General features: G+C 55.1%; 7 protein-coding genes across 7 annotated transcripts; 5 read left to right on the top strand and 2 right to left on the bottom strand.

The window, feature by feature from the left end:
- Positions 1-478: 478 nt before the first annotated feature.
- On the top strand, positions 479-5,328 carry LTR77_004506 (uncharacterized protein; the record flags this gene model as incomplete). The annotated part of the gene is made up of 2 exons (XM_064801760.1): positions 479-595; positions 817-5,328. The coding sequence occupies 2 exons, from the start codon at positions 479-481 to the stop codon at positions 5,326-5,328; spliced, it is 4,629 nt and encodes a 1,542-aa protein (XP_064660390.1).
- Positions 5,329-5,884: 556 nt separating this feature from the next.
- LTR77_004505 (uncharacterized protein) lies at positions 5,885-6,637 on the top strand (the record flags this gene model as incomplete). The annotated part of the gene is made up of 3 exons (XM_064801759.1): positions 5,885-6,304; positions 6,359-6,531; positions 6,583-6,637. The coding sequence occupies 3 exons, from the start codon at positions 5,885-5,887 to the stop codon at positions 6,635-6,637; spliced, it is 648 nt and encodes a 215-aa protein (XP_064660389.1).
- A 1,984-nt stretch (positions 6,638-8,621) lies between these two features.
- Positions 8,622-10,513, top strand: LTR77_004504 (uncharacterized protein; the record flags this gene model as incomplete). Its single annotated transcript, XM_064801758.1, has 3 exons — positions 8,622-8,684; positions 9,256-10,022; positions 10,078-10,513. 3 exons carry the CDS (start codon positions 8,622-8,624, stop codon positions 10,511-10,513), a joined length of 1,266 nt encoding a protein of 421 aa, XP_064660388.1.
- Positions 10,514-11,167: 654 nt separating this feature from the next.
- On the top strand, positions 11,168-13,891 carry LTR77_004503 (uncharacterized protein; the record flags this gene model as incomplete). The annotated part of the gene is made up of 6 exons (XM_064801757.1): positions 11,168-11,204; positions 11,261-11,299; positions 11,358-11,463; positions 11,522-11,655; positions 11,705-13,563; positions 13,622-13,891. 6 exons carry the CDS (start codon positions 11,168-11,170, stop codon positions 13,889-13,891), a joined length of 2,445 nt encoding a protein of 814 aa, XP_064660387.1.
- Positions 13,892-14,395: 504 nt separating this feature from the next.
- Positions 14,396-15,698, top strand: LTR77_004502 (uncharacterized protein; the record flags this gene model as incomplete). Its single annotated transcript, XM_064801756.1, has 2 exons — positions 14,396-15,123; positions 15,152-15,698. 2 exons carry the CDS (start codon positions 14,396-14,398, stop codon positions 15,696-15,698), a joined length of 1,275 nt encoding a protein of 424 aa, XP_064660386.1.
- Positions 15,699-16,023: 325 nt separating this feature from the next.
- On the bottom strand, positions 16,024-17,022 carry LTR77_004501 (uncharacterized protein; the record flags this gene model as incomplete). Its single annotated transcript, XM_064801755.1, has 1 exon — positions 16,024-17,022. The coding sequence occupies one exon, from the start codon at positions 17,020-17,022 to the stop codon at positions 16,024-16,026; it is 999 nt and encodes a 332-aa protein (XP_064660385.1).
- Positions 17,023-17,355: 333 nt separating this feature from the next.
- On the bottom strand, positions 17,356-19,365 carry LTR77_004500 (uncharacterized protein; the record flags this gene model as incomplete). Its single annotated transcript, XM_064801754.1, has 3 exons — positions 17,356-18,560; positions 18,607-19,116; positions 19,182-19,365. 3 exons carry the CDS (start codon positions 19,363-19,365, stop codon positions 17,356-17,358), a joined length of 1,899 nt encoding a protein of 632 aa, XP_064660384.1.
- Positions 19,366-19,371: the final 6 nt, after the last annotated feature.

The following is a 19,371-nucleotide window of genomic DNA, read 5'->3' as shown; positions in this document are numbered from 1 at the left end:
GATGTTCGACTCAAATCTGACGAGTCCAGCCTCGTACCCGCTGTTACACAAGTTGATACATCACAAATGGAACTCATATCTGTCTGCTTTGGTGGTTGTTCGTCGTCAGAACGCGCTATCCGCGGGCCGCGAAGTTAAAATGGCCCTGCATATGGCTTTCGCGCCTGGAGATCAAACGGGCAGGCGCTTTCTTCGATTGCACTTCAACTGCCTGAGCACGCGCGCACCATCCGAGCGACTTCGTGTCGACGACACGTTCGTTACTCATAGAGAACTGCGACACTTTGCTCTGCCACTGCCATTGCCGCTTCACCATCACTGCCACCATCTACACGCCGTGGCACAGCAAGTACTGACCAGTGAAGTAGCAGCTCAGGAAACAACCAATTCACTCGGCAGCCATCAGTAGACTGTTATAAGAACATGCTGGACAGGTACGTCTGGCTCACTCGGCTGCCATCTGCAGTAGACTGGCCCGATGCTGCCGACAAGTGCACAGAACCTGCACTTCAAAGTGGCCACCAACATGGGCCAAGAGAACAGCAAGCCAGAAAGGGCCGACACTCTACCAACGAATGGTGCAACTACTCCTCAGGTGAGTCCTGGTTCTCCTCTCCCCTCCTATCCTCTGATGAGATCTTGGTAAAAGGGCGTACCATCTAAAGGCCTCGAGATGGTTCTGGTCTTCGGGCTCTTAACCTCCAGGCTTGGTCTGGCGACACAATAACAAATAAACTGAAAAGATCTGAGGATTCCCACTTTTCCGATCCTGCTGCTGTTGCGAAGCTCGTAGCAATGTGTACTGACACCCCTCAGGCTCACCAGACTATGGCGAACGGGCGTCCCTACGCTTCCCCTTCAGGCTCGCCCCCACTCCCTACTGCTCATTCTGATCGCGCGGGTAAACCAGCAGTCTCCAACAACAGGACACCTTCAGGTGTGAAACGATCTTGGGAAGACTACGAGGGTGATGGACAGAGTTTCGATGGTTTTGAGCGCAAATCTCGTCGCAGGTCACCAAGCCCACGAAGAGCTGCATTTTCGACCAGAGACCACTACAGCCCTCCACCAGTGCGTACACCTCGCTCACCTGACTACGCTCGCCATACCTTCAAGCCCGACCGTGGCGACCATTGGAGGCCCCGTCATGGCCAGCGACACCGATCTTCTGCTCTGCCATCAGATCCGCGACATGAACGTGAAGTTGAGCGCGCATCAGACCACAGAGGTCTCTCTTACGAGCCTCATTCAACTTCACACCGACCGGAGTCAAGTGGACAGGATCCGTTCAGCGACTCTCTCGTTCAAGATCACGTCTTCAATGGCCGTTCGTTGGGTCAACTAGAAAATGGCCACCAAGAGCGTCCCTTCCCCAGCAGCTACACATGGACCAATCCCAATCTGCCCATTAAAAGGAACTCAACAACAGGCCCGCGGCAACCCCAGACGTTAGATGTGGCTGGCCCTCGAACAACTGTTGATTATGAAGGCTTGAGAGGCGTACCCACCGGACCAAAAAACATGAAGTCTGGACCCAACGACATCAAGAATGACCCCAACCCGGAGTTTTCTGCCCTTTGTTCGGAGTTTTTCCCCAGCGGTATCAACCCGGCGGTGGCCCGATATCCGAACATCTTCATACCTGCAAGATCGTTACCACCAAAGGCAGCTACAATATCGCACCTGAAGCGGTTCCTGACATTCAACCAAGGAGCATCACTGGATCTCAAGGTTCTTGCCGATCCTTTTGGGTATCTGATCGTCTTTGATGATACACTGAAAGGCAGGAAGGAGCTCAACCGGTGCTTTGAAACCAAGAACCAAGAATTTATGTTCGGCGAATATGTGCTGGAGATGATACCATTTCCTGATGGTCGACCGCCCGTGGAAGCTACACCCAGCGGTACACTACATCGGATGGCAGGCAACGAAGGCGAGCACGATTCCGCTCACAGAGAATCCCGCGCAACAGAGATCGCCGAAGCATTGCAAGTCGCATCGGTCTTCCGACAGCCGCAAAGCAAACTGCAAGCTGGCAAAGCCATTTCCGATAACAGCGCAGCTGTCGAGTCACGCTCGCCTGTCCCAGAAGAGCACAACGTCAAAGGCTCCTCACCCTCAATGCCCGATGGCGCCTCCAGATCAAACCTGCGCTCATCTCCTCTTCTTGCTCGGAAAGAACGAGGCGACTCATCTTCTTCGGTCAGCAGCTTGACTGACCGCTCCGCGTCAAGACCTAGAAGGTGTCACGTCTGCAAAGGACCTGTTGCGGACACGGACTCGCTTGTTCAGTGCTCTTCCTGTCCTCGAGGGTATCATCGCCGATGTCATCCTCAGCCCTCAGTCCCGTCGCACCTGTCTCCCGGTCATTCTTGGCAGTGTCGTCGTTGCATTAAGAAGCAAGTACCACCACCAAAGAGCGGACTATCAACCGCGACGTCTGCTCCCGCTGGCAGTCCGGCGCCATCTGTTGGACAATTAGAAGAACCGTCATCATTTGCGAAGCTCCCAAATGGTCATGCGCAGGAGGCTGAGGCGGAACCTGATCTGGCAAGCCAAAGCGGCATTCCTGAGACGGATGCATCGTACAAGTTGTCTCACCCTCCTGTCGACTACCCTATGCGCGACCATACGAAGGCTTCCTTGCCGGAAGTTGCTGAGCTGGTGACCGATGTGACTCTGAGCGGTGAGCCGATGCGCGAAGACGTTGAAGATTTAGTGGAGCAAAGCTTCGCAGAGCAAAAGTTGCAGATCGAAGAGGATGTGCGGCCGCCCAAGAAGACCAAGTACAACTTCACCAGAAAGAAGCAGCTCAGCAGCCAGACCCATGCTCTGAGCAGTGGGGCGCAAGATGCTTGCTCTTTACAGCAGCGTGGGACAGAGCACCCAACGACGAACGTACAAAGCGAATTGGGCAGCCCGGACACACCCAAGAGGAAGCCACATAGATGGCCAGGAGGTGGTGCCGACCGAGACATCATCAAAGCAGGAATAATCAATTTCTTCCCGGACACTCACAAGACCGGAAACGAGCAAATCTCACAGCAACGGCCTCCATTGCAGGAGTCCACTGGCACAGGCACTGCGACCACCGTGACTGAAGTGCCAGAAAGTCCTGATGTGCCCCAGTCGATAATTCACATGCGCGGAGCACCTCCGGTACGCCATCCCACAACTGGGCCTGCGCTACTGCGTACTAGCAGTCGAGATGTATCTATGGACGAAGCAATGCTTCTTACCAATGGCGTGACCGCATCTGGGGCACCTAGTGAGGCACGTAGTTTGAAGCCAAGTAAGCCGCGCGCATTGAATTGCGGCAGATGTGGGCGGACGATGCCATTCATACCTTCTCAGAAGAAGCTGCAGCTCTGCTCGAAATGCAGGAAGAACGAGCGTGAAGGTGCTGAGCCAAGTGCTGTCGGCCTTGCACTCAAAGTTCCAGCAAACTCAACCGACAAGGCCACTTCGGTCCCAGAAGGTGATGCCGCCAGTGTTGGTGAGATACAGCTTCCAAAACCTGTCCCTGAGCCTACAGAGAAGGGTATCTTAGTGACCAACGGCACTGCTGCTCCATCACCTGAACTCGTGAAGGACGACGCTGGCCAGACAGGGAAAGAAGTGAACGATCCGCCAGGCTTGCAGATGGACCGGGCGTCAGAGGTTCCTGATGTGTCACCGCCAACCCCGAAGCTCTCCACCAAGCCCCGTACAGCCTGCGAGGACTGTCGGCTGCATCGGAAACGATGCACACATCTCGTTCGAAAATCGGTTGTCGAACAACTGGGGTTACAGCTGGATGGCGCAGACTCAGATACGGACCTTTGGAACCCGTCGCCGTCCCCTCCAAGCTTCCAAACCGCTGCAGCTAACGGTGAAATCGAGTCCCACGTCTCTGCTGGTGTGACCAATGGCCAGGAACCTGAGGGCTTCGAGCACGATACCTCAGAGCTGTCCAGCCGCTCCTTAAGCCCCGAGCCCGATTCTGGCATCGATGAACCTGCACAATCATCGAAGGATCAGAAGGTCCGGCGCAGGACACACACCGTTGCCGCCAAGCATGAGCATGACCTGGGCGACTCATACGAGAGACCTAAGAATACATATGTCAAGCTCATTGGCATGGCCTTCTGCGCGAACCCAGGACGGCCCATGACCACCCGAGCCGTCTCAGAATGGGTTGCCGAAAATATCCCGCGCTATGAGCTCAAGAAAGGCAATGACTGGGAGAAGCATATCGGTGCAACGATGAGTTTGCGCCGCCTCAATAATTCGGGCGGCACTGTCCCTTTGTGGAAGCATTTGGACCGTCCAGCTTCAGCCAAAGCGAACGCGCCACTGTATTGGGAGCTGCTGCCGGGCATGGAAAACAAGCTGTTGCACTGGGATCCTGTGCTTAAGGAGTGCAGGTCACCGGATCAGAGCTCGACTGCGCGCCAGATGGTGGAAAGCTGGAAGAAGCAAGAGAGTAAGGAAGAAGATCCAGAGGCTAAGGCGGCTGCTTCATGGGCTCCTGAGAACGTGCAATCCAGCAAGCCCACGTGTCATGAGTCAGCTGCGGGTTCGAAGAAGTCTTCAAGACACACATTGCTGCCTGACAGTGCAGCTGCAACACCTCCTCTGCCGAAACCAGCATATGCCGAATCTGCTTCCTCCGAAGAAGAGCCACTGCTGCTGTCAAGTCGCAAGAGATCTTCGGCACTCCCAACCGCTCAGCCAAGCGAAATGGATCCTGACAACGTGGAGGTCGATGCGCCACAAGGTGAGGTTGTCAGCGCACCAACAACAGCCAATCTTCAAAACGTAGACCAAGATCTTGCGCCGGCTGTCATCCAGGTGGATCCTGTCATTCCACCAGCGACGCTCCTGGAAGCGATCAAACAGGACTCTGAGGACGTCAATGGCAGCGCGAAATCTCTGTTCGAAGAATGGCCTCAGTACGACCTTGCGAACGACTTCGACTACACAGCAAAGGTTGCCGAGATCAAGAAGCGCCCGAACCGGAAGAAGAGGTCAGCGCAGCGTGTTGATCCGTGGACGAGTGACTGGAAGCCTGCACGTCTGGCAGATAAGGTCGACTCATCACGACAAAGCTCCGTTGCAGGCGACCGATCCACTCGCGCAGCCCGCAAGTCGCTCCACAATTCGCAGATGTGGGACGTTGACAATAGCATTGTCAAGCAGTGCGATACGATTGAGGAGCTGTTCGGACTGCCGCAGAACCCGATCGCGACGTGGCATGATGATAGGCTCGCGTTTCGGGATGGCACGAGGAATGAGGATGGATCGTTGCCGCGAGCGAGAGAGATGTTTAAGACGGGGTATGCATGATGGCGTGGGTATGGGCATTCCGAAGGGCGATTGCTGTGCATGAGAATGATTATTGAGCATGATAAGCGTTTCAGCGTTTGCATGTGGAGCGAGGGAGGCTTGTAAAAACATGTTGCTATTAGGAGGCATGTGTACGATAGCACGGATGGCAAGCAGCGATGCATGGATGGGTCTGAAGCAGTATCAGAGGCATCAGGTGCCAGCTTGTAGAACAGTGTGGCCGAACTATGAAATCACCGAAGCGCTCATGAATTCACACGCTCATCATCAGAAAGTGAATCTCATCCAAAAGGTCCGAGCGTCTAGTGATGTGAAGTGGAGCTTGTTGCGCGACCTTTATTTCCTCGCGACTTGAAGCTCAACGCGCACCTCGAACGACACCCCAATTGTTGTCACATCCTCGACTCCTCCATCACTCATTAGAACATCATCTCTTTCAGCTCTACCACCGCAAATTACCCACCACAGGTAAGCCTCCTTTGCCGATCTTCCAATAGCACGCGCAAAGAGGACTAACATCCATTCCTCACGAGTCCTTCACCCCCTATAACCCACCATGTCCGACGAAGATAAGCGCGAAGAAGATGACCAGCTCGATCGCGCGCCCGAGGAGGATGACGCAGGCGACGAAGCAGAGATCGCAGCCATGAAGAAGCGCGTGCAGGAGATGGAAGAGGAGGCAGCAAAGCTGCGCGAGATGCAGGCGAGCCTAGACTCACAGACGGACAGCTTGCGCGAGAGCAAAGAGGACATCGACGGGCGCAGCATTTTCGTCGGCAACGTGGACTACGGCGCGAGTCCGGAGGAGATCCAGGCGCATTTCCAGAGCTGCGGGTCGATCAACCGCGTCACGATTCTGCTGGACAAGTTCACGGGACATCCGAAAGGGTATGCGTATGTGGAGTTCTCGGAGCCGAATCTGGTCACGCAGGCGCTTGTGTTGAATGAGAGTTTGTTTCGGGGGCGCAACATCAAGGTGGGCACGCTTGGGGTTACAAAGATACAGGAGCTTCGCTGACGGGTTTCACAGGTAGTCCCGAAGCGCACCAATCTACCCGGCATGACGCGTGGACCAAGAGGAGGCAGAGGCGGCGGTGGCCCTCCCATGAGAGGAGGTCGCGGTGGGTTTGGTGGGCCAAGAGGAGGAGGGTACGGCGGCGGCGGATACGGAGGTCCTCCACCCTACATGCCGCGCGGCGGAGGGTATGTTCATCAACGTTTCACACTGTAAAATACAAGCTGACGTGTTGTTAGGTACCGCGGTGGCTACGGAGGTCGCGGTCGCGGTCGCGGCTACAACCCATACTGAGGAGTCAGGCTGCCACTCATCTCCCCGACACACACTGGCTGCTGTTGCGCAGTTCAGACCTCTCCTTGGTCTGGCGCTGGAGCTCTTTTGGGCTTCAGGTGATTGCTTCTCAAATAGGAAGAGGAGGCTGAAAGACTGCAAAATTCGAGACTGCAAGACTGCAAGACTGCAAGGTTACCTTCTCTCTTCGTGCGAGAGCTTCAATATACTTAGACTGCTTGGTGAAGACAGAAAGAAGCCACAAAAGATGTTCCTCTCAAAACGTGCTGGAGTAAGATGCCACCGCAATCAGGGTGCAAGACAGTAGAAGATGTGTGAAGGGAGCGGATGTTCTGCTGCGACCTGTGATGCCGCGCTCGAACGCTTCGCGGTCCATGAAAGCGCCGGCGTGCGCGATGTCTGAGGAAGTTCAGCTTCGTCTGTGTCGGCTGCGCCGAGTTCAGGCTCCAAGATTGGATTTTGGACGAGCGGCGTGAAGTCGCTACCGATCGGAAGGCGAGGGCGTGGGCGTAGTCGCTCGCGGTCCGACACCGAGCTGGTGAGCAGACAAGGGCGGTGAATGGATAATTTGGTGTATGTTGTTGCGCTTTTGCTTTTCTCGAGCATACCGCGCAACCTCTTGGATGTCGGGGTATGCTGCTAATATGGAAGACGATGCGACTTGACTGCTGACCTACATCTGCGCACCAACAAGACGAGATTGCGAGTACACCAACGTTTTTAGACACGTTATTTAGAGGGGCTGGTGAATGTCAACGACGGAATGACTTGGTCGATGACCTCTATTACGGCCGAAATACCCTCAAACTCCGATGGAGTTGGAAGGCTCAGCCACGAGAGACCGTTCAGTTGTCCGAATTCATTCGAGACACCGCAGATCATGGCGCGACAGGGCGTTGGAACAACCGTGAACGCAATCTTCTTATTCATCCTTCAGTTGAGCTTCAGGCAACCCTAAAATGGGACCGAGCGTGACCACGAATCCTTCAGGCGATTTGCCTGATCGCATGCTGGTCGGAATCCTGGTGCATACTGCAGCCAAGAGGTGCACCCGCGTTTCCAACAACTTATTCCGTCTGATTAGGCAAAAGAGCAGCGATTGACGAATATACAAGTGACCATGTGGTGGAGGAGCGTACATGCTCCGACAGCGAGCGGTGAAACGACAGTGTCGAATAGCACACCCTATTCAGTATATCCTGCGGGATCCGGACCCGCTCTACACCCCAACCAGTCACAGTATCGACGTGGTGGGCCAACAAGAGGGGTTTGGATAGAGTGAAACAGGCGTACTTGCCCGCCTTGCCCGCGTATCGGGCAGCTGTCGCAAGCCCTCGAAATATCCCCCGTTGTGGCTCCCATGTGAAGACGTTGCAGAAGGATTCGAGACATCGTCGTTGCAACAATCCGCGGACGAACGGCGAGGCGGTCCATGGAGTCGTACGACCGCTTCGACCGCTTGTTGCTCGCCGACCTTGCTCTGCCACAGATACGCATACATGCTTTATGCAGGAGACGGCAGTTGATCTGATACCGCCTCGATTAACGGCCTGGCGCCGGCCCTCGCGCAAAGACCGGCTCCGTGAATATCTTTAAGCCGCTGATTAATTGACTGGGCAAGTTGGGGTGCATGCAGGCATGCTTTTTGGCGTTTCGGTGCCGTGACCTCCCTTTGAATCGGAGGAGTCTGACGAGATCGTGGACTTGTTTGGTAGCGTCCTCCGCTGGCTCCCGGGTCGCGTGCCTATCATTTCTATCATCTCAAACCCACGGCGTAGATTTTACCCTAAAATGACACCAGTAGGTCCTGAGAGTCCAGCATCCAGAGACATGGAATTGCCGGCGCGATGCCTTCCACACAAAAGCTTCCGCAGGTTCTAGCGCCTTTGCCTTTTTCAGCTCGCTTTCGCTTCTCCCACACCCCGACCAGCCCTGTCGCGTGCCTGGGACCTGGCACTGTACGATGAGCTTTCCCCATGCTCGCATGGCCGGCTTAAACGAGCGACGCAAGTCACGGACCTATGTGTATGCCCAGACTGGCGAAGAGGTATAACCTCTCCTCCGCTTCCTTCTCGATGACTGGGCCGGTGTATTCTCCCCTGCCGTGACGCAATCCGCCGTACTGATCTCTCTCATCGCCACACACACTCGACGCGCGCATCGACGTCTCGCTATCGGTCTGCACTAGGCACTGGCATTGCACAACAGTTCGGTGAGCTGAAGGGAGCAGGGCGCATCATCGATGGCTGCTGGTGTTGTTCGTTCGTCGCCGCAGCAGCATACGACATCTGCGCAGGCAGCCAGCACGACCAAGGGTTCACAGCACCCACGTGGGTCGGAGTTGGTCAGGTCTGAATCTTCTGGCAAGTCAGTATGTTCATATAAGCCTCAGGGTGGTGGCAGGTCGTTGGATATTTGCCTCTGTCCGCATCGGAACGTTTGTGGCTGATGTTTATCAACGAGAGTAGAGCGCCTCGCGTCGGGCATAAGAAGTCGAGGAAGGGTTGTGCTCAGTGTAAACGACGGCATGTGAAGGTATGTGGATGCTCCCGGTCTCGCTTTGAGGTTGTCGGGTTTACAAAGTGGATCACGGGTCATTTGACTGATCGTATTCGCAGTGCAACGAAGAGAAGCCGTGCTCCAACTGCGTTCGACATGGCGTCGCTTGCTCACTTGCTGGTGGGCCGTATGTCCCGAGAGAGGATGCGAAGAACAGACGAACATCAACCACATCTTCCTCTGCGAGTCTGACTCAAACCACATCACAAGACACTGGTCTAAGCAGCGCGACCGCGAGTGCTACGGGCAGCCGAGGACCAAGTCCACGACCAGGCCCTTTTCAGGTCCTGACGGGTTTGATCGAGCGTCCACCTCCTGGAGAAAACTGGACGCTTGATCTGGAGCTCATGCACCATTTCATGCTACATACGGGCTTCGTCCTGACGGAACACCATGACATGGAGTACATACTCGACATCTGGCGAGTCGAGCTACCCAAGGTAGCCTTCCAGTTCGAATACGTGATGCACAGTCTGCTCGGCTTCTCTGCTCTTCACAAGGCGTACGTGGAACCCGAAAACGCACAACGGTTGCGAGAGAGTGCAGTCGATCATCTGGACAAGGCGCTGGTGCTCTACCGATCAGAACCGTCGCCTGCAACGGCAGAGAACGCAAATGCCAAGTTCGTGTTCACCTGGATTGTTGCTCTCTTCGCATACGCTATCCCTCCGAGTCTGCCGCCTATAGATGCGATTGTGGAGCTGTTTATGCTGGTCAAAGGCATTGACGCGATACTTTCAGAAACATGGTTCTGGGTTTCTCAAGGTCCTTTCGCACCTATATTGAATCGAGGGTTTCAGGAGGCTGTACCCACGGCTCTCGAAAGGTACGCTGACACAAATCATGTCCCAATGGGGCTATCAGACTAAAAATGGAAGCAGCTTTGCGGTCCCCGAAGGCATAGACTTTGGCCTCAACCATCTCGACTACATGATTGGCGTCGACGCTATGCTTCCCGACGACCGCCGGACTTGCGCACTCATTCTAACGGAGCTAAAAGGCATATACAATACCATGCATCCGGCGCAAAACTCCTGCAGCGTGGCCTCGATTCTATGCTTTCCCAAGCAAGACTCGGGCAGCTTCGCGCAGCTGGTGAAGCAGCGCCTACCGCAGGCGTTGATCATCCTGGCATACTATTGTGTGATGCTCGATATCCTAGACCCCAGATGGTGGATCCACGGCTGGTCGAAGAGGGTGCTGCAGGATGTGCTGGGCTCGTTGGACGAGCAGTGGCGGCATTGGATCGAGTGGCCGGTACAGACGGTACTGCTGAAGGAGAGCACGCCCAGAGCGTCGGCAAACTTTATGATTTGAGATGGATGGTGCAGGATCACCTCTCACTGTATATAGACTGTATCATAACATGACTGATGGGTTACGAGCTCATGGTCTGGAGCAAGCGAGTTTACTGTTTGGCACACGATTTGACATCTTCTGGCTGGCACCGTGACACATCTTCAGCTCCTATATCGTCGTAGTGAGTGCCCATATCAGCCCCGATAATCACTCCTGGCGATCTCGCAGGTCCGCCTTACCAAGCCCGCTCCTGCTGGCCCCGCTCTCCCTTGGGAGGCCGGTTTGACGCATCATCAGTCTTGCGCCTCTCCATATCGACAATATCTCGAGGCATGAGTGTTTCCTCATCGTCGCGTGAGCGTTGACAAGCATTATTCCACTCCGTCCAGCGGCAGCTAGACGCTTCGCACCGGTGTTCGAGCGCTTCGTAAAAGCAGGGTCCGCGCCACGCTCTTGCACAGCCGCCCTCCAACCCACCTCACCCGCCGAGACTGGCACTCCACCCGCCCTCCCATCGAGCCACCCTACCCGTGTCCATCGCTAGTCGGCTGCGGAAACACCGTCGTCACTCCGTGAAACACATCTTTACGAGCATTGCTGGGCTTGCGTGGTCCTTTGGTTGCGCCAGCGAGGCAGAAAGAGACTTGCTGGGAAGAGATCTGAAGCGGCGTCATGGAAGTACCTGCGCAGCCTAACCTGCGCGTGACGAGTGAGTTGGGACTGGCGCTGGAAGAGAAAGATATGGAGGACTAATTTGTGGTGCAGTCATTGCGGCGGATGGACTATACAAGCGAGATGTCTTCAGTACGTTGCGGCCGGCCGAAAGGTGGATAAGAGAAGCATGTGCTGATACAGGCCGCAGGATTCCCGGACCCCTTTGCGGTCGCTACGATCAGCGGCGAGCAGACGAGGACGACGGGCGTGATCAAGAAGACGCTGAACCCATACTGGAATGAGAGCTTCGACATGTAGGTGGAGGCAGACCACAGCGGAACAGCGGATGAGGTGCTGACAAGTAGGCAACAGGCGAGTCGGGCCCGACAGTATACTAGCGGTTCAAATATTCGACCAGAAGAAGTTCAAGAAGAAGGATCAGGGCTTCTTGGGCGTGGTGAATGTCCACATTGGTTCTGCTATTGACCTGGATGCTGGCGGAGATGGTGAGTCTTGGCGAGTCATATCTTGCGCATTCACCACTAACACAAATAGAAATGATCACAAAGGATTTGCGGAAGTCCAACGATAACCTCGTAGTGAACGGCAAGCTAATCCTCAACCTCTCGACTAACCTTCGAACTCCGATTGCGAACGGCAACAACCAAAACCGCCCATCTCTGTCCTCCGCCGGACCCTCCGCAAACGGCACGCATACTCCCACCACACCGATGGGCGCGCAGTCCTCTACGTCTTTGGCGCCGGACAGGCCAACCAGCACCGCTGGGCCTCCTTCGGCATCACGGCAAAACACCAATACGAGCGGGGCGCCGCCGGCAGCTAATGCTACTAACGGCACAGGACGACGCACAACCGAGACTGGCTTTAGTGCGTTCGAAGACGCGCAGGGCAGACTCCCGCCCGGCTGGGAAAGGCGTGAAGATAACCTGGGGCGCACATACTACGTCGACCACAACTCGCGTCAGACGACGTGGATTCGACCAACAGCAAACTTCAATGCTGGAGAACAACGGGCGCAGATGGAGCAGCAGCAGTCGGTGGAGCGATCGAGACATCAGGCCCGCATGCTGCCGGAAGACCGGACTGGCGCAAACTCGCCGACGCTGTCTGATAGGCAGAACTCGCCATCGCAACCTCCACCCGCTGTAGGCGCTGCGGGCACGGCCAATGCGGCGCACATGGTGGCCACTGGCGCGACGACAGCTGGCACAGGTGAGCTGCCTGCAGGATGGGAGCAAAGGCATACCCCAGAAGGCCGAGCCTACTTCGTAGACCACAACACTCGTACTACGACATGGGTGGATCCACGTCGCCAGCAATACATCCGCATGTACGGGCAGAATGCCGGAACCGGGAACACCACTATCCAGCAACAGCCTGTGTCGCAACTTGGACCACTACCAAGTGGCTGGGAAATGCGCTTGACCAACACTGCTCGCGTTTACTTTGTGGACCACAACACTAAGACCACGACTTGGGACGACCCCAGGCTGCCATCTTCACTCGACCAGAACGTGCCGCAATACAAGCGTGACTTCAGGAGGAAGCTGATCTATTTCCGATCGCAACCTGCTCTCCGCATCTTGTCAGGCCAATGCCACGTGAAGGTCAGACGTACTCACATCTTCGAAGACTCGTACGCCGAGATCATGAGGCAAAGTCCGAACGACCTCAAGAAACGGCTGATGATCAAATTCGATGGTGAAGACGGCCTGGACTACGGTGGTCTCTCCCGAGAGTTCTTCTTCCTTCTTTCGCACGAGATGTTTAATCCTTTCTATTGCTTGTTCGAGTATTCGGCGCACGACAACTACACTCTACAGATCAACCCACATTCCGGCATCAACCCAGAGCATCTGGGCTACTTCAAATTCATTGGACGAGTGGTCGGACTGGCTATCTTCCATCGGCGATTCTTGGACGCCTTTTTCATTGGCGCATTCTACAAGATGGTCTTGAAGAAGAAGGTCTCGCTGCAGGATATGGAGGGCGTAGACGCCGAGTTCCACCGCACTCTTAGCTGGACCATGGATAACGACATCACGGACGTCATCTACAGCACATTTTCCGTCGAGGACGAGCGCTTCGGTGAAAAGGTCACCGTTGATCTCAAGCCTGGCGGACAGGACATTGAGGTCACGAACGAGAACAAGAAGGAGTACGTCGAGCTGATAACGGAGTGGAGAATTCAGAAGCGGGTGGAGGAGCAGTTCAATGCTTTTGTGACTGGCTTTCACGAATTGATCCCGGCGGACCTGGTCAACGTGTTTGATGAGCGCGAGCTTGAGTTGCTCATTGGTGGTATTGCTGATATTGATGTGGATGACTGGAAGAAGCATACGGACTACCGTGGGTACACGGAGAGTGATCCTGTGGTACAGCACTTCTGGAAGGTGAGTCCTCTACCATCATCAAAAGCACAAGAATATGCTTGCTGACGTTACACCACAGTGCATTCGAACCTGGGACGCAGAACAGAAGTCCCGTCTCCTGCAGTTCGCGACAGGTACCTCGCGTATCCCCGTCAACGGCTTCAAGGATCTCCAAGGCTCCGACGGTCCACGACGCTTTACGATCGAGAAGTCTGGCGAGGAAACTCAGCTGCCGAAGTCGCATACTTGTTTCAACAGATTGGACCTCCCGCCTTACAAGTCGTTCGATGCGTTGCAGCAGAAGCTGCTGTGGGCTGTGGAGGAGACTGTCGGTTTCGGACAAGAGTAGAGGGTGGGGCTGTGCTTCCGGTAGAGGGATTCATATGGGCGGGCAGTGGGGATGACACAGTATGGAGGTATGTAGTGGCGTTCGCTTGTGTATATAGGCCGGCCCTCGCTCTGGCGAGTGGGCGCAGATGATATCACGGACGCAGTGTGTAACAGTGAGTTTCCAAGCTCATCAACTAAGATTTAACGCGAACATGGTATCTGATGTCTTGATTTAGTAGAGCCTGAAATATGTGCTGTCGAAATATGCTTCTTCATTAGGTATCGGCTGTCTGGCTCGCCTCATCAGGCCCCAGCAGGCCCCCTTGGTTACACCACATGCATCGCCCCTTTTGTGACACCTCACAAATCGAAGACTTAAAAAACGCTTCCATCTCGCTGTCGACGGTCAAGCGAGAGTTCATATTACTCTCCATTCCACGAATTCAACTCTGATCTGACGTTTGTGAGCCGCTTCCACTGCCGGCAGCTTCACGGTGTACGTACGTCTTCTCAACTGCTTAACATGGCCACTAACTCGACAACGACCGAATTCATCGACATCTCCGAGAGGATCGAGTCCGTGGTAGCACCATGGCGGACAACAACAGTAGAGAAGCCCCCTTTCACTGCGGAGCAGCTCACAGCGATGGCGATTCTGGTGAACGGAGGCGAAGTGTTCGAGGTTCAGATCCACAGATGGGGGCTGGATACTTTTGCGTATTATCGTCAAGAGCTCGCGCGAGGACTCTGCGCACTGCCTACAGGCGGTTCCGATCCTAGGACTACGCTTGGAGTGCGAGGCGTTCTAGATATTCACCGTGGCATCACGAGTGCAGTCCAGAGTTTCGACCTGCCTTTACTCGACAACCACGACGATTGGGGTCCTGATTTTGGCAACCTGAGTGAAGACAATTGGGTTGAATACCTCTACGAACTTGAATCAAATGCGTCGCAGCGCTGCTATCGTTTGGCCACGTCCGCAGGCGAACAGATGCTGTCATCCGTCTTCCGTCGCCCAGGCGCGAAAGACCAATCCACCTTCAAATTCTTCGGACTGTCCGCTGAACTGCGAGAGAGGATCTACGAGATGGTGTTTGCATATCCTTCGTCTGGACTTGAGGTTTGCGACCGTCGCTCTACAGAACATGCTCCCAAGAGCGCAAGAGGGGGTTTCTTAACCCTGTCCAGAAGCTGGGACGATAGCTTCACCTGGAAGAAGTGGAATTTTATCGCTATCGGCGCGATGAACCCGTCGGTCACTGGAAGCAGTTGCGACCAGACCAATGAACAAGATCCTTCGTCCGTTGCTTATCGGCAAGCGATTCTACAACGAGGTGATGCCCGTTTTCTACCGCATCAATCATTTCCACTTCCCTGATCCTCACCTGCTCTCTTGGTTTGCGAAGAACGTAGCCCCTACCCGGCTACAACGCATCGCCCAAATCTCCATCGACGTTCGTCGGGATCCCCGGGCTCTGGATGACGCATTCTTCATTCTTTCCCGCCTGCAGAATCTCCGTATCCTTGACGTCAAGGTCGACGAGGAAAAGTCGAGGAGCAGGGGGAGGCCAGACCTCTGGGATCAGGTAATGCGAGGGAAAAGCGTGAAGAAGTTGGATGGAATGCGCGGGCTGAAGTCGGTCACGGTTGAGGGCAGTCCGACCTTGGAGCGAGAGGTCGAACCGTTGATGTTGCGAACAAAGGCTGAGCAGGCAGCTCTCAAGCCGCGGACTATGAACGGAAAGTCTTGGAGCAGTATGCGGAGCTGGTGCGAAGGAAGGGGAAGGAGGCTGTGGCCCAGCAAGAGGGGCTTAGGGAGTGAGTAGACTCGCAAACATCTCCGAGGGAGAGACGATCGATTTAGGCTTGACGTCTTGTTGAATAGGCCTATGTCAAGTTGAGCTCGGGGAAGGGTCTTGAAGCGTATGGAGCTCCATAGCGAAGCTTGATACACCGACACAGCTTTGTCTTTTCTTTGGACCGCCGCCGACTTCCAACGGCTACAGCCACTGAAGCCCATGTCAGCACTGTATGTCTGCAAGAACTTTAAGATATCTGATCTTGCTGTTACTACAACCCATGCGCAAGGTACAGTCTCGAGCAACTCGAAACTCTCCTTCTCCTTCCATTCCCATCAGCCTCTCACCACTCTCACCAAGGATGCTGGAGCCCACAATATTGCACCAGGTTCTCAAAGTCTTCAACCCGGAACCCTTTCCCATTCTTGGTCGTCCCTGGCGGCATCAAAGCCTCTCGAAACCCGAGGTTGATAGCCGGCTCACACCGCCCCTCATGGGTGCCATCACGAAAGGGACAACAACACATGTCTTCCTCTATCCCTGGGTCGTCGTCGTCGTGTTTGACTTGCCACAACAGCTCCGTGTCTACCTCATAGTTCTTATCCCTCGGCGCGATGGTAATCATCTTCAAGCCGACCCATTGCTCCTCCGAGTGGGGGCTCCTACGCTCGATGTAGTGGCCCACCTGGCCCAGAGTCACTTTGCGGATGCGTGCCGCGACTTCTGGTGTCATACGTGCGATCAGCTGGCGAACCTTGGGCGACGGGAGAAGCCAGTCTTCGCTGCCCTCGACGCGAGGAAGAATGTTCTCGTCTAATGTTGCGATGAACGTGAGCTGGAAGTTTGCGCGTTGGAAGACGAGGGTTAGGAAGTCTTCGCGGACGCCTCTGCTGACGGCAGCGAGCGGCGGCATGGAGAGAGTGCCGGGCTCAGCGGGTAGAGCGTCGATGTAGTGGTCGTACACGGCGAGTTGGATGTCTTTCGGCAGGCGTGCGAAGGGTTTGAACTTCCGGTTCTTGTCGCTGTTCTTCAGCAGACTGACAAGGCCGTCGTGCGTTTGCCACGAGCGGTACTTCTTCTGGAAGCCGCGGTCCAGTCCGCGCTCTCTCACACGTTGAAGCAGGTCAGCATCTTCGAGGCTGTCGTAGTGTGGTGCACCTCGATCGTTGCACACGAGACGGTCGATGAGTGTTGACTTCTGCGCCCGGGTCTGTTTGGATTTGTGCTCTGGCTCGTGGAAAGGCATCTCGCGGCGCTTCATCTCTGCAACAAGTTCGTCGATTGAGAAGAATGAGTAATCTTTGGACTTCCACCATGGGCGGCGAGTGCTTGACTGGGCCATCATGACCATGATGGTGCGCCTGGTGTGGAGGAGTACGAAGAGCACCCAGTGCACAGCGTTTGTGCTACCTGCACGAAAGATCCGGCGAGGAGCGAAGTACCTCAGGATGTATGAAGTCCTTTGTTAGTGAATGTTGACTGAAGGGCACGGATCCGGGCACGCGTGGACTTCACGTGTTCTTTGTTAACGATGTGAATAAAAGTCACGTGACCGGCAACTTCCAGATGTCGCATTCTGTTTGGCATTGAATGACTGTCTCTATCTGACATGGTCTCAGCACCCGCTGCCACTCAAGGCATAGACTCACCGATCAGCATCAATCTTACATATCGTTCCTGTACCTCAAGCATACTCCTCCTTCGCCCACTTATCTTCATCCCAGAATTGTGCTTTTACCTCATTTCCCGCAAATTCCGTTCCGCTCATCGCATTCACTGCCCTCAAAGCGCTCAACTGACTCGTGAACTTGATGAAGACCTCGTCCGTTCCACCCATTGCTTCTCGCCAGATGAAGACCCTTTCAACATTGCCATACTGCCCGCCCATTTCATCTCCGATCTCCTGCATGATGTTGTTCTCCTCAATCTCGTGTTGCACGTCCAGGCCATCGAGCATGGAACTCAGCTTGATGACCGAGGACATCTTGCCAAATCTAGCGTCGTCTTCCTCTGTGTTGGTCTCGACCTTCCTTTTCTTGCCACCAACAATCTTTCCCATGTTGGCAGGTGCCGACCACTTTCCATCTGGACCATGAGATCGCTTCTTGCGCTTATCTGGTTTCTTGGCGACAAGGGCGGTGATAATGCCATCGCTTTGAGCACCCAAACCGTGGCCTTCCTCCCATCCATACTTCTTCATCACACGTTCGGCGAAACCTTTCTGGCCAGGTATTATCTTCCGTTGCTGGTTCTCGGCAGGTGCTAGAGGCTGATTAGTAGTAGCGTCAGCCATCTCCACATCCTCGGCTCCAGTTGGGTCGTCTGGCGGAGGAGGTGGGACCTCATAGCGGACCGGCGCACGGGAGATGATGGACGTAGGCGGATCAGGTGTCTGAGCTTGCGACTCTTGCGTCGCAGCTGGGTTGACGAGTACGTTCGCGGTCGCAGGCAGTGATGGCGCAGGAACTGCGGCCGCAGCTTCGCCCTTGGATTTCTGCTTCTGAAGATGCTTCGCTTTGAAGGCGGCGATCTTAGCCTGCGCTTCGGCTTTCTTGGCTGCAAGATCGTCATCTTCCGCATCGGAGACGGGTGGAGGAGCATATGGGGGTGACATGGCCGCAGACTGAGCGTCAAGCGGTGACGAAGCTGAATGGGCGCCCGCGATACCACCCATTTGCGCTCGACCAATGTAGCTCTCACCTGCCATGGCGTTGTCGAACGCTGCTGGTGGTGGCGCTAAATTTGGCATGGACTGGCGGGACCTCTCTCCCTCATCGGTATCGACTGGTGGGGGGTAGTAGTCATCACCGTCTTCTGCAGGTGGGGGAGGTGGTGCAGCATCGAAGCTTGGCGGAGCAAAGTTGAGGTTTGCTGGTAGCGCAAACATCACTGCTCAGGTTAGCAAAGTAACGAAGCCTTGGGAAACGGCACATACTGTTCGGCTTAGATGGCTGTTCGCCATTGTCGCGTTCACCTGCACCATTCCTCTCTGCCCTCCGCGCTTCCTTCATCTGATGGTGATACAGCCTCGCCTTCCACTCTCTCATTTCCCGATGCTGCTCCTCCGAGCCTTTGTAATCTGCATAGTTGTTGGGCATCGTAGGATCATAAATGTCGTCCCAATCCCAGGCGCGTTCCTGCGGCTTGTTGTTCTTCTTGCGCTTCTTCCTTCCACCGCGCGCGCGGTTGTCCTGGTAGTAGAAGTCATCATCTCCATCGCCTACCCAATCCTCAAAGTTCGATTTCTGCAGGCTGGGTGGCTGCTGGGATGGTGTAGACGATAGCTGCCCGCCTTGCTGTTGTGGCCTGTCCGGAGAGCTCGCCGTCACAGCCGATGTGCTTACACTCGACGAGAGTCGATGCGCAGAGGAGCTTGAAGATGCTGTCTTAGGCTTGGCCTTCTGAGGCACCTGCGGCCGCTTGATAGGCTGGAACTTGAGGGATGCTTGGGTTCAAGTGAGTTGGACTGCCTCTAGTAGAGCATATTTGCACGGGTTGCTTAGACGGTACCATCTTTCTTCTTCTGCTGCACAGCGGCATCCTCTTCGCCGGCGCTACCAGAGCGCTGGATGTCGTATCTGACTGGCGCGCTCGAAATGGTGCCGGCGCCAGCAGATTTCTGCCTGTCGGGCTCGAGGAGGTCGGCGTAGAGGGAGAGGCCGCCTCCGCTGGGTTTGGTAGGTGGCGTAGCCATGGTGGG

This window comes from Saxophila tyrrhenica (assembly GCF_035928015.1).
Source record: "Saxophila tyrrhenica strain CCFEE 5935 chromosome Unknown scaffold_6, whole genome shotgun sequence".
NCBI lineage: Eukaryota > Fungi > Ascomycota > Dothideomycetes > Mycosphaerellales > Extremaceae > Saxophila > Saxophila tyrrhenica.
This window is presented reverse-complemented; position numbering and strand designations above follow the sequence as displayed.